Genomic DNA, 16,614 nt, shown 5'->3' on the forward strand with positions numbered 1-16,614 from the left:
AAGCGCCTAAATATTTTTTTCACTTATCTTTGAAATGTCTAGCTTGCCACCCAATACATTACTATTATACAGCATGCTACTACATTACCTGCTATATGGGTAATACATAGCTACTACATAGCCCATGGTCTGCAACATAGCTACTGCATAGGTATGTAGCCCTTTATATAATATTCAATATTTTAAATAAATTTAATTAAAATATATCAAGCTAACTCTAGTGATATAAAATCAAAAGTTGGAAAATATAAAAAGACAATTTAAACAAAATAATTTCAAATTAAATGTATCACCTGATTTTTGCAATATCAAATCAAAAGTTTAATCTGATGTCAGTTAACTAATAATCATCACTAAGCACATAAAAAGTAACTAAGCACATTAAATTAGACATATATAGCCAATTTCACGCTAGAGAATTCTCTTTTAGCTAATTAAATCACTAATTATAAGAAACATGTTCAAAGAAGCCTAGAAACTACTTAAAAACAATGTTAAACATTAAACATTAACTGGAGTATTATTATTTAGATTATTTTATTTATTAACATTATTTTATATATTTAACATTATTATTTATGAATACTATAATTTTATTCACTTATTAGTTTGTAAAATCAGTAATAAAAATTAAACAAATGATCTATTCTTAAATTAAGAAAAATAAGAAAAAGTGATTAATAAAAATAAAATACAAACAATAAAAAGTCAAAATATTATTTTTGTAAAACAAACAGAAATTAGTGTCTAGCAGTGTGTTGGAAAATACTTTCAACAATAAATGGCATTTATCAACAAAGAACAACAAAAACATTTTACAAGCATTGTACCCACCAACTTGCAGAGCTAGAGATTGCTTTCAAAAACACACAAGCACAAAAAAACACGTTAGGAAATTTTTTTTTATAAGCACTGTAACTGCCTAATTCAATTTAACTTTTTCAACAATTTGTAAAGACTTAGAACGCTCTACCAGATAATATCAATGTTTCTACTACCAAAGATTAAAAAAAAAAAATCCTCAACAATCATTATACAAGCTAACATGTTAGCTTGTATATTGCGCCTACTTGTTTTATGTAAGTTTTTTTACATAAAAACAGGTCTGTTTTATGTAACTTAAATCATAAATAAATATTATGTAACCATAATTCACTAATCTTAAATTTCACTTATCAAGCAACAGAAGTTAGAAAAATATATATACCTTTCACTTTTTTTTTATGTAAATTTTTTAATTCTTTAACATTAAAGTCAGTATTAACCATATCACCATCTTTAAGATTTGGTACATCAAATGCTATATGAGTAATAATATAAATAACAAACAAGAACAATAGCAAAAATAATAACATTAAATACTATTGTATAGTTTTATTGTATAATAAATATACAAGTATAACAATAATACTATTTTAATACTATTGTATAGTATTACTATACAATAAAACTTTTATTATTATATTTTACGCCAAATCACAAGTTATATTGCTACAATTATACACAAATGACATTCTATTATTATTATTTTTAATTCACCTCCCTAATGCTCCAGAGGGTTACTACAGTCAAGGAGGTTACTAAATTTTTTTTAACTTGAAACTTTTTTTCAACCCTAAACTCTGAAACAAAAACGTTAAATGAAGCCGCTGCGCAGAGAAACATTAAATGAAGCCGTTGAGCAGAGAAATAGGCTGAGCGCATTATTTGCTTATAGTGGATTGAACCATGAACCTTTTAATTGCAAGCTGAGCATAATACCATTAGTCTACTACTGCACTCATTTTATTTTATTTTTATTAGTATTGAAACTTTTATATAAATGTAACTTAAGATACAAAAAAATGTTTTTTAAAACATATCTTTAAATAATAATTAATAAAGACTTTTTAGGCATGGAGAACACAACTTACCTAGTACAAGGGAAACTTTAAAATTCTTAATTTAATAGCGGATAAGTTCATAAATTTTGGAAGGTAATCTTTCTATTGGTAGTGTCACATCAAAAATACTCAGTACTGATTTGCAAAACAGGTTAACACCAGGAAGAGCAGATTAACAACAGGAAGAGCATGCAGTTGTAAAAAAAAGCTTTAACTCTTCAAAAATATTTAATTAAGAATATAGTATTATGAAAACCTGTTCAAACCATACAAGTGTGGAAACATGGACATTAAACATTAATAAAAACAAAAAACAAAAAAAGTTTATAAGAATTTTAAATATATTTAAAAAAAAAATTCTCAAGGCCAAATCAAGAGTGACTTAATTGAATAAATCGACTCTGAGGAATTCCATAAAAAGTTTCGGTAACTTTTTTTTGTTATTTTTTAAATATATATTTTAACAACTTTTTTATTGTAGGTTTAGGCCACAAAATTTTTCTTCTAAATTTGGTTTGAATAATTTTTAAATTAATTTTTCTTTTTAATTTTGTTTGAAGAACTTTTAAATTAATTTACTAAAACTTATTTAAAGATATTCAAAGAACAAATAAGTTTTTAACAAAGATAATAAAATAAGTTTAATAACAATGAACAAATAAGTTTTTAACAAAATAAGTTTTTGCATAATAGTTAAAATAATACGTTTTTGTAGTTGAAATAAAAAATCTAAATAATTCATTAATAATTGATTTATTAAATTTGTGTGGTATATCAAACGATAGAGAATTTAAAATACTAAATAGTGGTATAAATAACTCCATACTGCCAAAAATGGACTTAGTGAATTTCCCTTGTATACAGACAATTTGATTCACAAAGTTAAGTTACCTGAAATTTACAACAAGTTAATTTACCTAAAATTCATTAAACAACAAACAATTCATCACGAAAATGTGCTTTAATTAAACATTTATTTAAAACTTTAAATGTAAATACATAAGATTTAATGTTTGCACATTATTGTTATAAATGTCCCACTTTCAATTTATTATTGATCAGATATTTTATATTTTTGAAAAAATATAAAATATCTGACCAATAATAAATTGAAAATTTCTTTTTTTCTAAAGTAAAATTTGTCAACTTGGAGTTACAGAGTTAGGAGAGAGTTGTAACCACAATTAAAGAAGCCTCTTTGACTGTAGTAGTGTATATATATATATATATATATATATATATATATATATATATATATATATATATATATATATATATATATATATTTATACATATATCGATGGCATTATGCACAGAAGTGTTAACTGCCACAGATGTGATTTTACAGGGGAGCATTTTGAAAGTAGTAGACTAATAACAATTTAGTAGACTCGTAACATTTTAAACGATTAGTAGATTTGTTACAATTTATTTAATTAACACTTACCATATTCGGGCACAATAACGTTTGAAAAATACAACAATTTTTGTGTACTTAGCTCAATTTGACCAAATGTTGTACTTGACACTTCTGTGCATAATGTCATCAATATATATATATATATATATATATATATATATATATATATATATATATATATATATATATATATATATATATATATATATATATATATATATATATATATATATATATATATATATATGTATATATATATATATATATATATATATATATATATATATATATATATATATATATATAACATTCTTCTGAAACACAACTCCCTGGTATGAACTTATTTGTCTACTACTATTTTCTAAAATAAGTTTTCTGAATAGACAAAAAGCACATTTCTCTCAATTACTGGGGCAGGAATCTTGACAATTAAATCATTTCAAACACATGAAAAAAACCTAAGATTCTGTGTTCCTCTGTTGGCTTTTAATGCCTAAACACAATCATAGGTCTCTATTGCAGCTATTAACCACCTTGAGTGTAAAATTGTGCCAGTACCAAAAATTTATGGATTCTTTTTTTACAAATAAAAGGTAAAAAAAAATTATTTCCAAAGAACTGAATCACCTCATTTTTGAATACTCTGTTTATGAGATATTTTTGAAGTTTATGAGACATTATCAACTATTTTAATTGATTTTTGATTCATTATTTGAAAATAACTTTAATAATTTTAAATTGCCTTTTTCCATTTTACTTTAGTCATTTTAATCTCTTTTTTTTAAAAAGATATTAGAAATGGTTTTCTATCAAAGGTATTATTAGTTTCTAGCAAAAGATTTTATACTTAATCTTCTTAGAGACTCTTCACAATATTTGAATAATGTTTAATTAAATTAATAGTTTAATTATATTTAAAGTTTTCACAATTAATGTAAAATGGGACATTTACAGTTATTTGAACTATAAAAAAAATGTTTTTGTGGTGTTGATGTCTCAAAATAATTAATTATTCAAATAATTTTTGAGTAAAATTTATAGTTAACTTAAACTAAATTTAAACTTCTTACATTAAATATAAAATGAGGCATTTACAGTTATTTGAACTATGGCAATAAAACTTAAGTAACATTCACATTTCAACTATGACAATAAAGCTTATGTAACACATCTTTTAATCTTAATAATTAAAATTATTAATAAATAGTAAAATAAAATAAAAAGATTTTCAAAATGTAAAATTTTTTTTTATACCTTTGTTAATTATTTGTAAAAGATCATAAGCATTTATAGAAGATCGATTCCTAAATCTTCCATAATCATTTTCAAATTGATCTTTATCAACCGTTGATAAGACACCACCATTTTTTTTCATTTTCTCTTTTAATTCATTGGAATATCTGTTTTCCATCTTGTCTTGTTTTATTTTCCAACGCTCTATAAAATAAAATAATCTTATCAATAAATATTTTCAAGGAACTGAAAGATTTTTTTAGAATTACTTCAGTACTGTACTTTCTAAGTAACTACCTGTTTTTATGGTTAGTGTTTCTTTCATTGTTACTATTAAACCATTTTATTAAATAGTACTTGTTAGTGTTTAAAAATTAAATTTACAATAATATAAAGATAATAATCTATCAATAATATAAAGGTGTGGGGCTAATCTATCAATAATATAGAAGTAATAGAAGTAACAATCTATTTATAATGTAAAGTTAAACAGGCTAATGTAGAGAAATAAAAAAGTTAAATCTCCTATAACAACTAAGTGTACAGTTTTTTTTTTTTTTTCGATTGACAGCACTAATTCTTTTTGTTTAATATTTTAAATCACAGAATCCTTGACAACCAATGATACCTCATAAACTACTTCAGATACTTCTGAAACTTATTGGCTAGGTGCTAACGTATAAGATAATTAACTCCTTTAAAGTTTAGGTCAGTATATAATAATAAAATTTTAGGTCAATATATAATGATAAAATTTTAGGTTAATATATAATGATAAAATTTTAGGTTAATACATAATGATAAAATTTTAGGTCAATGCGGTTATGTGATTCTCAAGGACCACATAACCACATTGATGACTATCAATGTGGTTTGAGGGTTTTTTTGGTAAGATTTTGTACAAAATTTCATATTTCAATCGAAATCTTTTTTTGAAAGTATTTAGGTGTTAATAATTATTATTCGTTGTTTACATACCTTTACAATACATTGGTACATTACAGTACATTGGATGTTTTCAGATAAACAAAAAACTCAAAATGTTACATTTGATTTTTTCAATAACAATGAGCTAAAGTTTTATTTCTGATGATTTTGATTTGTGAAGAGTTAGTTCATAAAAAATAAATTTTAAAACAAATAAAAACGTATGCTGATCTGCTGGTGGTGGACATTATGGATAAAATCAGTTGATTCTTTATTCAAAAGTTATGATCAAAGTGTGACAGACTATTTTTAAATATGTCTCCAATTAAAAGGGTTCCATAAAATTTTTTTTTTCTAAAATGCTTTTATACACACTAACCAAGTTGTGTTCTAAAGGAAAAAAAACAACAACCAAGTTGTGCTCTATAATAAACAAATGAGGGGGACACTCTTTTGTTTGCCTTTTATTATAAAACATAAAGACTCTATTGTTTATATTTACAAAATTTAGTAACTTTAATGAAAGAAATTAGGGCATAAAATATCAATTATGAAATGTTCTTTGTTGTAACAAAAAAAAACCTATTTGAATTTAAGTGTTTTTTTTTTTATAGATTGAAATATAAGAATCATAAAATTTCTGTTTTACAGTTCTAAAAAATTCAATTAAAAAAAATAAATAAAGAAAATAAAACCAGAATGTGGATCTTTTAATAATATTTGCTTTAATTCATCTCCTTTCTTTTCATATTCTTCTAAATCTAAACAAAAATTTGTTGATACAAAAATAAAGCAATATTACAAAAAACAAAAAAAACATAAAAATATTATTAATGAATAATGTAAAAAATAATTTAAAACATAAAAATGTTAAGAATGAAAAATAAAAATAAAAATAATACTTTTTTTTTTTAATGTGATAATCTAAACTTAAAAATTAATCACAATCCTTCGCAATAGTGTTTAGGAAAAAAGAAATTAAAAAAGAAAGAAAAAAAAGTGTTCTCGAAAGAGTAATATGGAAAAAAGAAATTGAAAATGTTGAATTAAAAATTACTAACAAAAAAAGAAGAAATGTATAAAAGAATAAAAAAACTTTCTTACTTTTTATGAATTTTTTATGTTTTTGCTTTATTAAATTTAATAAATGTTCTTTTTTAAAACTGAAATGTTGTTAATACTTTAAATTTTGTATCCAGTTATAGCATTGGTAGATGCTTTTTTGTTTTCTATTTGTCTCTGGTTTAGTTCTTGCATTACTTGATATTTGTTTTCTATTTCTTATTTTTTATTTTAATTTATTAATGATCTAGGGCTTAATCTAACAGTTTTATAACCTTCTCCTTAAATATATGTAAATTTTTTAAATATTTTCATAATTTAATAACTCTCATTTTCTTAGCCTCTACTATTAGCAGGTTTGACACATGCCACAAGCCAAATGCCAATTTTATATGCTTAACTTTTTAATTATCATCAACTAGACATATTTTTGTTGTTACTAAAGATGGATAGTATGGATACTACATAATATGAATCGACAGCAAATTCAGAGTTATATATTTATAACATGTCATATACCAAATGTGAAGATTACGTCCTATACTCAATTAAAATATAGACTTAATTTAATAGTTAAAATTATTTCTTAAAATATCAACTATTTTTTAAAAATAGATTTAACATTACACTGTTGTTATATGAAAATCCTTTTTGCAGATTAAGATCTTGCTAGGAGTTCAACCAGCTGTTGCTGCTATAAAGTCTGCATTGCTAAGGCACACCTATTATATGAACCAGAATCTTGTTACTTTGGCACTGGTTGATCACTGGTTGATGGTAGAGTTGCAAAAAAACATGTTTTTTTCCTTTTCTGTTTGGTTCAAAACAATGGGTTTTTATTTTTTTTATTTTTTGTACTTTTCAGCTTTTTTTTTAGCAACTTTTGAGATTTTTTTCGGCATAAATTTTGGAATAGTTTTCTTTTATTCTAGTATATTATTAGTGTATGATCATTACAAGCACAAATACATGTATAAACACCAATTTAACTTATATTTTTGATAAAAAATTGAATGAACTATAAGTTAGTCATAAATCTAGGCATATTGTATGGGAATACTTATTTGTCATGTTGTACTTCCTAACACTCATTATATATAACAACTATTCTTATCCTATAAGAAAATTATCATTTCAACTTTAATAATGTAAATGTATGTTAGTATATAATACCACGCCAATTTAATATCAGACTTCAAATGCTCAAAGAAATAAGCTATCTATCAAGATTGTTTATTTCTTTGAGCATCTGTATATTGTTTAGTAACTTAGTCTCAGTTGTTTCTTATATTTCTCGAAAAAATATATATTGCTAGTATGCCCTTACAGGGTTGGTAGGTTTAAACCATTGGTTTAAACCATGATTTAAACCAATCGAAAAAATATCAACTTAAACCAAACTAATTTTTTTTTTAAACAACTTTCATGGAAAGTAAACCAGAGTTGTGTTTACAAATAAAATTATATCTTCCAATTAAATACTTTCAATTAAATACATTTGTAAATGTGAATGCACTTATTTAAAATCATAACATCATAAAGATGTTATAATCATAAAGATGCTTCTGAAAACTAATTTCTTATATATATTAAATTTGTATGTTATTTATTTGTTATTTAGTATATTATTTATTTGGCATTACCTATTTGCTTTTTAAATGCGGCAACAAGTATATATAAATATATATAAATATATATATATATATATATATATATATATATATATATATATATATATATATATATATGTATATGTATATATATGCTAGGATATATATATATCTATATATCTATATATATATATATATATATATATATATATATATATATATATATATATATATATATATATATATATATATATAAATACATACTAGGAGTGTTAGCAAAGTGGAAGGGGGAGGGGAGAAGATATGTTCTTTATTAAACAAGTTAGAAAAAATGAACTAAAATAAATAGAAAATTAGTTATTTACTACAGCATTTGAAACTGTAACTTTTTTTTTCCTACTTTTAATAAAAAAGCAAAAGAAAAATAATAACAAATAAATATTTTTGGGCTCCCATACTGCTTCAGCGGTACCAAAACAGATCAGGGTTTTTCCTTGTATTTACGTGTGTATGCGTGTTTAGGAACAGTATAACTAAAACATAAATTTAATGATAATCCAAAAAATGTCTTAAAACACTGGGTGTAAGTGTGATATGATTTGATTAAAATATACACGAGTTACTGTTCCAGAAATAATGAGCTGTAGAGCAGTTACATAATACATATGTAATACATGCAGAAAAAAATAAAAGATCAAGGTCAAATGATGCATGAACATCTAGAGAAATGCAAACAATCACAAACTTTTGAAGTTATTGAAATCAACAACCTTTGGAAGGTAATTAATTAAATTACTGCATCCCAATTATAAATTATTTACTTTTCTTAAAATTTAAACTTCTAGATTGATAATTTAAAAAATACATATATTTGTATTACTCCAAATTACTTTAATGTATTCACATATTAAATTAAAATTAATATACTGCATGTTCATTTTCAGGTTATTCATCACAAAAAAAATTGAAAAGGTGTTAGCCTATTTCAACTTCAGTTGGTAAATGTTTGAAAATAGATAAGATTTTCACACGAACAAGCGACAAAGAGAAAGATTTGTTTGATCTGCAACTTGATAGATTCATATACAGTACAAACTCTAGCTTTAGAACAGTTAAACATAAAGAGTTTAAAAAAGTTATCAAAATGCTTCATCCTGGTTACACTTAATAGATCTTAAATAGGAGGAGCAATATTAGGTAAGGTTTACATAGAAGAAATTGAAAAATGTAATGCATTGAATGAGAAAATTGTAGCAATGACTTGATGGATGGAGTAATGTGCATAACGAACCAATAGTTTGTGTCTCTGTAATTGCAGATAATATTAACATTTTAGTAAAAACAATAAGTACTTCTGGTCATTACCATACTAGTGAATATCTTACACAATTATGTACAGTAAAAAACTTTGTGACTAAAAATGCAGCTAATATAAAAACAATGTGACAAGTATTGTCATCTGAAGGAGATATAATAATAACTTATGGGTGTGCTGCTCATATGCTAAATCTTTTAGCAAATTATCTTAACATTGAATATGTGAGCAAGCATGTTACACAGGTAATAAAATATATACAAAATAATCATCAAGCTGGGCCAAAGAGAAAGTGGATGAACAAAATTACTATTTCCTACTGAAACACGCAGGAATTCTGTATGTGACTCACTTAAATTTGTCGATAACTGGAGCATCATTTTCACAATGTTTGAAAAAAACAGAGACTTGGATTCCAGGATCCATAGAAAAATAAGTGACATATAAATAAATCCAAATGCAGTATATTTGTTGAAAATATTAAAACCAATTGGAGTTGCTCTAGATAAGTTGCAAAGATATCAAACAAAAATAAGTGACATTGTTGAAATTTTAAAAGAACTGATAAACATGTTATCATTTTTATCAACTAAAAAAAAATTATTGGAAACTAGATATCTGTCAGTGATGCTCACTTTCTTGCAAACACGCTAGATCCTAGATATATCGGATCTAATCTTTCTGAAAATGAAAATGAAACTGCAACGACCTTTGCAGATAAAGAATTTAAGAACTTGTTATGAATAATATTCAAGTTGAAAGCCAAATCTACTCTACTTAATAAAAGCTATTTTTACAGTGAATCTGTTTAAAAAAATGTATCACCAATAGAATGGCAGAAATCTCTAAAATCTTTGGACTACAACATTATCAAAGATGTTGAAAGTTTGTTAAACGCACCACCACGCACGCACCAGCTTCTAGTGCTGGAATTGAAAAATGTTTTTTAAATTAGGGCTTGTTCATTTCATTTCAAAAAACAAGATTGGAGTAGAAAAAGCGGCAAAGCTACTTTTCATATACAGAACATAAAATAATGATGTATTGGTTAATGAATTACACCAGTAATGTTAATAGAAAATATAATTTACTCAAGTAAAATAACCAATGCTTTTTTTTAATTGAATAAAAAAATGTTTATTTTTAAAATAAAAGAGGATTTTAAACCAAAAAAAACCACGTTTTTTTTATTTCTTTTTTTAAATGGTTTTTTTGCAGCCCTGTGCCCTAATTAAAAAAAAAGCCCTATACTGTACTTAATTTACGGGAAAATTGAAAAATTTTGAATTAAAAATGTTTCATTAGTTTCAAATGGTTATCAATTTAGCTGTCAACAGTGCTAAGTCAACTTGTTTCTCCGCGCAGCGGCCTTGTTCGTCAAGGTTCGTGTTTCGGAGTTATAGAATTGAGAGAGGGTTATAACCACTATTAAGTAGCCTCCTCATCTGTAGTGGCCTTCTCGGCCTTGAGGAGGTAAATAACAAAAAAACAAAAACAAAAAAGTAGTGTTGTACATAATTTTAAAAAAGTGTTAATATTTAAGCAAAAGAACGCAATAATTTAGTAACTTTAACATGTATTTAAATCTAAGATGTTAAAAATGCATCGGTAGCTGTAAAACAAAGTACAGCAGTAAATAATATATGAAAATTTGAACTTAAAAAAATATTTATGCAGTAGTATTGTGTTCGAATTACTGCATTAGTTGGAGATTTCTCATTCTGAGTTTCCCAGACCCAGACCACCTTCATTTGATAATTCATAATTTATTTATTTATATCTGCATTTTTTTTACTTCTAGACATTTTCATAGAGTACAATATTAGAACACCTGCAAGATTTTTCAACATGCTTTGTTGTTCAAAGTCAAATTATAGACATAATGTTATGGTAAAAGGAACATTTAACTTTTTCCATTTTGCTACTTTGGTTCAGAGATTTAAATAAATGGGCAACTAAGGTTTAATTTCTGTCCCTTGTTTAGAGAGCTTAATCATAAATGATTACCAACAAGAAGAACAAAAAGAAATCACTCAATAATTTAGAGATTTCTCTCTCTCTCTCTCTTTCTCTCTCTCTCTCTCTCTCTCTCTCTCTCTCTCTCTCTCTCTCTCTCTCTCTCTCTCTCTCTCTCTCTCTCTCTCTCTCTCTCTCTCTCTCTCTCTCTCTCTCTCTCTCTCTCTCTCTCTCTCTCTCTCTCTCTCTCTCTCTCTCTCTATATATATATATATATATATATATTTATGTATATTGTCGCTGCAAAACAAGACTCAAGTCCATTTTTGCTGTTCTGAGAAAAAGGCATTTAAAGTTTTCAATTCATCACTGCGTTTGATCTTCTTGATTAAACCAAATTGCTTTTAAAATACTTATAGAATATGTTATTATTTTTCGTAATATAACAAATTAAAAATTCAAGTTTATGAGAAGCAACAATGCAAATGGAGTTAAGATAATCTTAAAACTATATAAAATATGACAAAATTCTTTGTGTCAAAAAAGTTTTCATCCACCTGTCCTGTTCATTTTTCAGACGCGATAACTTTTTATTGAAGAAAGATATAAGCAAAATTTCAACGAAATGATATCAGTTAACCATTCAAGAAATATTGCAAAAAAAGATTTTACAAAATAAAGAATAGAAAATTAAATATCACATTTTAAACTACACAATGCCTGTTTTTTGCGCCAAAAAAGTTTTCATCCTCTTTACAAAAATCAAATAAAATTGTTATGCAAACTTAATTTGCTAGTATTTTAATATCTTGTGTTTCCACCACGAGCTTTTATTACCTCATGCAGTCTGTTTTTCATAGTATCAACTAATTTTTGGGTAATTTCTGGAGTGACTGAGCCCCACTCTTTCATAATTACTGATTGTAGTTGTTGCCGATTCCTCACATCATGGTTTCTAATTCTTCTACCCAATTCATTCCACAGATGTTTGATAGGATTTAAATCTGGAGATTGTGGGGGTGTATGAAGTTGCATAGCTATTTTAAATATAAGCCATAACCTGAAGCACTCATACACCCCCACACTAAAACACTTCCTCCACCATGCTTCACCGTTGGACACAAGTTTTGTTTTTAAAATGTTTCATTTGGTTTTCTCCAAACTTTAACTCTTCCATCTAATGAAAACACATTAAATTTTGACTCATTAGTGAAAAGGACAGATTCCCAGAATGTTTGTGGTTCATTAATATAAAGCTTTGCAAATTGTAGTCGTTTGGCTTTGTTTACTTTGCTGATGTAGGGCTTTTTCAATGGTACTCTACCATTGTATCCAGCTCTTCTTAAGGTTATTCTAATAGTTTCAGGATCCATTTTTAAATTGTAATCATTTTGCAGCATTCCAGCAAGTTTTGGAGCACTTATTATAGGATTCTGGATGACTCTTCTCAGAATAGCTCGCCGATGCAATACTTGAATCTTATTTGGACGTCCTGTACATGGCTTATCAGCAAATTTTTTGGTGGTTTGGTATTTCTTGATAATGGACTGCACAGTTGAACATGGTTTCTTCACTATTTCTCCTATATTTCACTGTGCTTTTCCCTCCTTCCATAGTCTAACAATAAGTGATCGAATTTCCTCAGCAACTCTAATTTTTAATAATTATTCTAACAAAAATTAAAAATATAAAAGATTCATATAAAGAAAAAATAATACAAAAATCTTACTAAATCTAATTTCTATTGAAAAAACGTTACTTTAATACTGATTACATAACAAATTGAGGTTGGAGTGCAGGGTGGATGAAAACTTTTTTGGCGTAAAAAACAGGCATTGTGTAGTTTAAAATGCGATATTTAATTTTCTATTCTTTATTTTGTAAAATCTTTTTTTATAATATTTCTTGAATGGTTAATTGATATCATTTAGTTGAAATTTTGCTTATATCTTTGTTTAATAAAAAGTTATCGTGTCTGAAAAGTGAACAGGACAGATGGATAAAAACTTTTTTGACACAGTGAGCGAGTATATATATATACATATATATATATATATATATATATATATATATATATATATATATATATATATATATATATATATATATATATATATATATATATATATATATATATATATATATATATATATATATCACCCCAGGCTAATATATATATCAGGCTTGGACAGGAATGGCATGCGACCACATTGTAACTGACCACACTTGTATTTTTTTTCTTTACAATTTGACCATAGCTGTTTGATGTTTTAACAATTTAAATGAAAAAAAAAATCATTACGTTTATAAAAAACTTTTAATCGCTGATCTTTTTTCAAGTTTTTATTTTATGTGAAGGCTTTAAATAAAACAAAAAATTGATTATAATGAATGTTTGAAATAAACACAATTTGTGCAAATTAATTGTTATATTAAAATTTTTTTAGTAGGCTTGTTTTTTTATGATAAGTTTAAACATTTGAAACTATTTTCCGTGTCTTTCTAAAAATCTTTAAAATAAACTCTTTTAAGTTACTTTAAGTTAAATTAAATCTTTCCACTGCAATAGAATGATTTAATTGCTTTATTTATTTTGATTCTGTTTCTATTTTTACAAAGAATTATTTAAAAGGTTTTTTTTTAACTTGACTCAGAGCTTTTTAACTTGAATCAGAGCTAATTTTTTAACTTAATAATTTTTAATCATTTCATTTACTAAAAATTACTATTTTAAAAAGACTACAATGTTTTTCTAAAAATTTGAAAAAAATGTTTATACAATCTAAAAATATTATATATACTTTTTAATATATTAATTTCACTTTTTAATAACTTAAATAAAATTTGTTCATTTATTAAACAATTAGAAGTAATTTGTAAAAGCCTTTTACATAATTTAAATAAAACATTTCATAAAATAAGTCTTTAAAATAATTTATTTCAAATGCTATTAAAAACGTAACAAAAAGTAATTTTCGCTTCAAGTTTGAGTTTTTCGAATTTTCATTTTGAAGCTTATATATTGTTGTTGTTTTTTTCAGGAATTGTTTTCTTTTTTCTTATGTGCTTTGATTTTTTTTTCCTAGCTTAAGTTTAGCTTAGCATTTCATTTTTCAGCACATTTCTAAAATGAAATCATCAAAATATCTAATTAGTCATGGTTACATTGTCAACAAAAAAAATCATTTGCGTGATCAGCAATAGCATTTGATCAAACGCACCATATTTATATATATATATATATATATATATATATATATATATATTTCTATAGTTTGTTGGCTTTAGGAAGAGCGGAAGGAAAAAAGTGATTCTTACGCCAACACATACGTCACTTTTAATTACTTTTGACTTTCGTCCAACATTTCCGTGTTGGACGAAAGTAAAAACCATTAATTTAATTACAAATTAATCGTTTTTTAAAAAAACCACAAAAACGCAAATTTAATTGACCAGAATGTTTTTAAAAACATTCTGAATGTTTTTAAAAACATTCTGAATGTTTTTATAACATTTTGAATGTTTTTAACAATATAAACAATGTTTTTATTTTTATTTTTTTTAATAAAATGTTTTTATTTTTATTTTTTTTAATAAAACGTTTTTATTTTTATTTTTTTTACTGTAAATCATGCGCGGAGTGTTGCTACATCGACTATCTTATAGCCTGACTCGCAAGGGAGTGCTGCTACATCGACTGACAAATAGCCTGACTCGCAAGGGAGTGCTGCTACATCGACTGACAAATAGCCTGACTCGCAAGGGAGTGCTGCTACATCGACTGACAAATAGCCTGACCCGCAAGGGAGTGCTGCTACATCGACTGAGGGTTTGGTTGGGGCAGGCAGTCTATCATTATTAAAAAAAAAAAATTCCGGTCTTGCATTTTAATTTTTACTTTTTGTCAACAAAATATCGAAAAAACTTTCGGACAACATCTAAAAGTTCTATATATATATATATATATATATATATATATATATATAAAGATATATATATATATATATATATATATATATATATATATATATATATATTATATATTATATGTATGTATTATATGTATGTATGTATGTATGCATGCATGCATGTATGTATGTATGTATGTATGTATATATATATATAAGTGTGTATGTGTTGTAATTCCACGAGACTGACGGTGGTAAGATTTGACAGTCTTTAAACTATAAAAAAAAGAATCGAAAATGGAAATGACTTGAAACTTTCCAGAAATGTGAAATACTATTATATAATTAAGTATTTAGAAGTCTTCAGCTTTTTTTAAAAATTAACTTAATGTAGCGTGACAGATGTAATGCTTACTTTTTACCACTTCTAAACAAAACAACTTTTTTAGACTTAATTCAGCAAACAGCATGGTAAAAAAAATATTTGGTGTGTGTATTTAGCACATACAAATGTTATTATATGCTGAGTTCCGTAGTTTTTACTTGAAGTTTTACATGCATTTTTATGTTTTTTGTGCCATGACAGTCGTAACCGTGACAGTCGTAACGAAAAATCCAATGCTTAAAAATAACAAATAAAACAATGCAATCAATGATGTAAGAAAAAAAGTATAAAAGACTATTAACAGCCATGTCTATTTTGTTTAAAAAAATGCATTATAACATCAAAATTCTTAATTATGGATTTTGAAAGTCAAGATGTTTTGCATAAGTTGATTTTGCAACAATTTGCACTTGGCACATGGAGATCAATTTTGCAAAAATTTGACTATATTCAAAAACTAACTTATCCCGAAGACTACATGGGATTATACACTAAATCCAATTTTTGCTATTTTTGTCAGTTACAAAGTTTTGTTCTGAGCCTGCAAAATATGATAGAAAGATTATTGTAAGATGATCCATAGAGAGTGTTCAATCTGGGGTGACACTGATAATTTTTGTTGGATTTATTGTAGTTAGTGCTGTTCTTGAGAATTTAATTCAGCTAACAGATCATAGTAAGCACCAAATTGAGTTATTATACAACACATGAGTAAAACAGACATATTAATCAAAAATGGACTAAATACGCTGCTCTGCAGAAATCATATTGAAGTCACTATCAGTCTAGATTTTATTGATTTAATAGAAACAAAGGATTTTTGAATGTACAAATGTCATGGTAGCCATTTTATTGCAATTCCTTTGACACCCTTCACATGTGTCATCAGCAGGCTAAATGTAAAGATTACTCAAA

General features: G+C 25.4%; 1 protein-coding gene across 1 annotated transcript in view; it reads right to left on the bottom strand.

Annotated features, from left to right (window-relative positions):
- The window catches only part of LOC100201155 (zinc metalloproteinase nas-11), a 95,120-nt gene that overhangs the window by 39,140 nt on the left and 39,366 nt on the right, over positions 1-16,614 (bottom strand). Inside the window, exons 4-6 of the mRNA XM_065813477.1 lie at positions 6,159-6,224; positions 4,558-4,740; positions 1,208-1,300 (exon numbers count right to left, since the gene is read on the bottom strand). Of these exons, the coding sequence (XP_065669549.1) occupies positions 1,208-1,300; positions 4,558-4,740; positions 6,159-6,224 (342 nt within the window). The remainder of the gene's footprint in view (positions 1-1,207; positions 1,301-4,557; positions 4,741-6,158; positions 6,225-16,614) is intronic.

Source organism: Hydra vulgaris, chromosome 12 (genome assembly GCF_038396675.1).
Source record: "Hydra vulgaris chromosome 12, alternate assembly HydraT2T_AEP".
NCBI classification, from domain to species: domain Eukaryota; kingdom Metazoa; phylum Cnidaria; class Hydrozoa; order Anthoathecata; family Hydridae; genus Hydra; species Hydra vulgaris.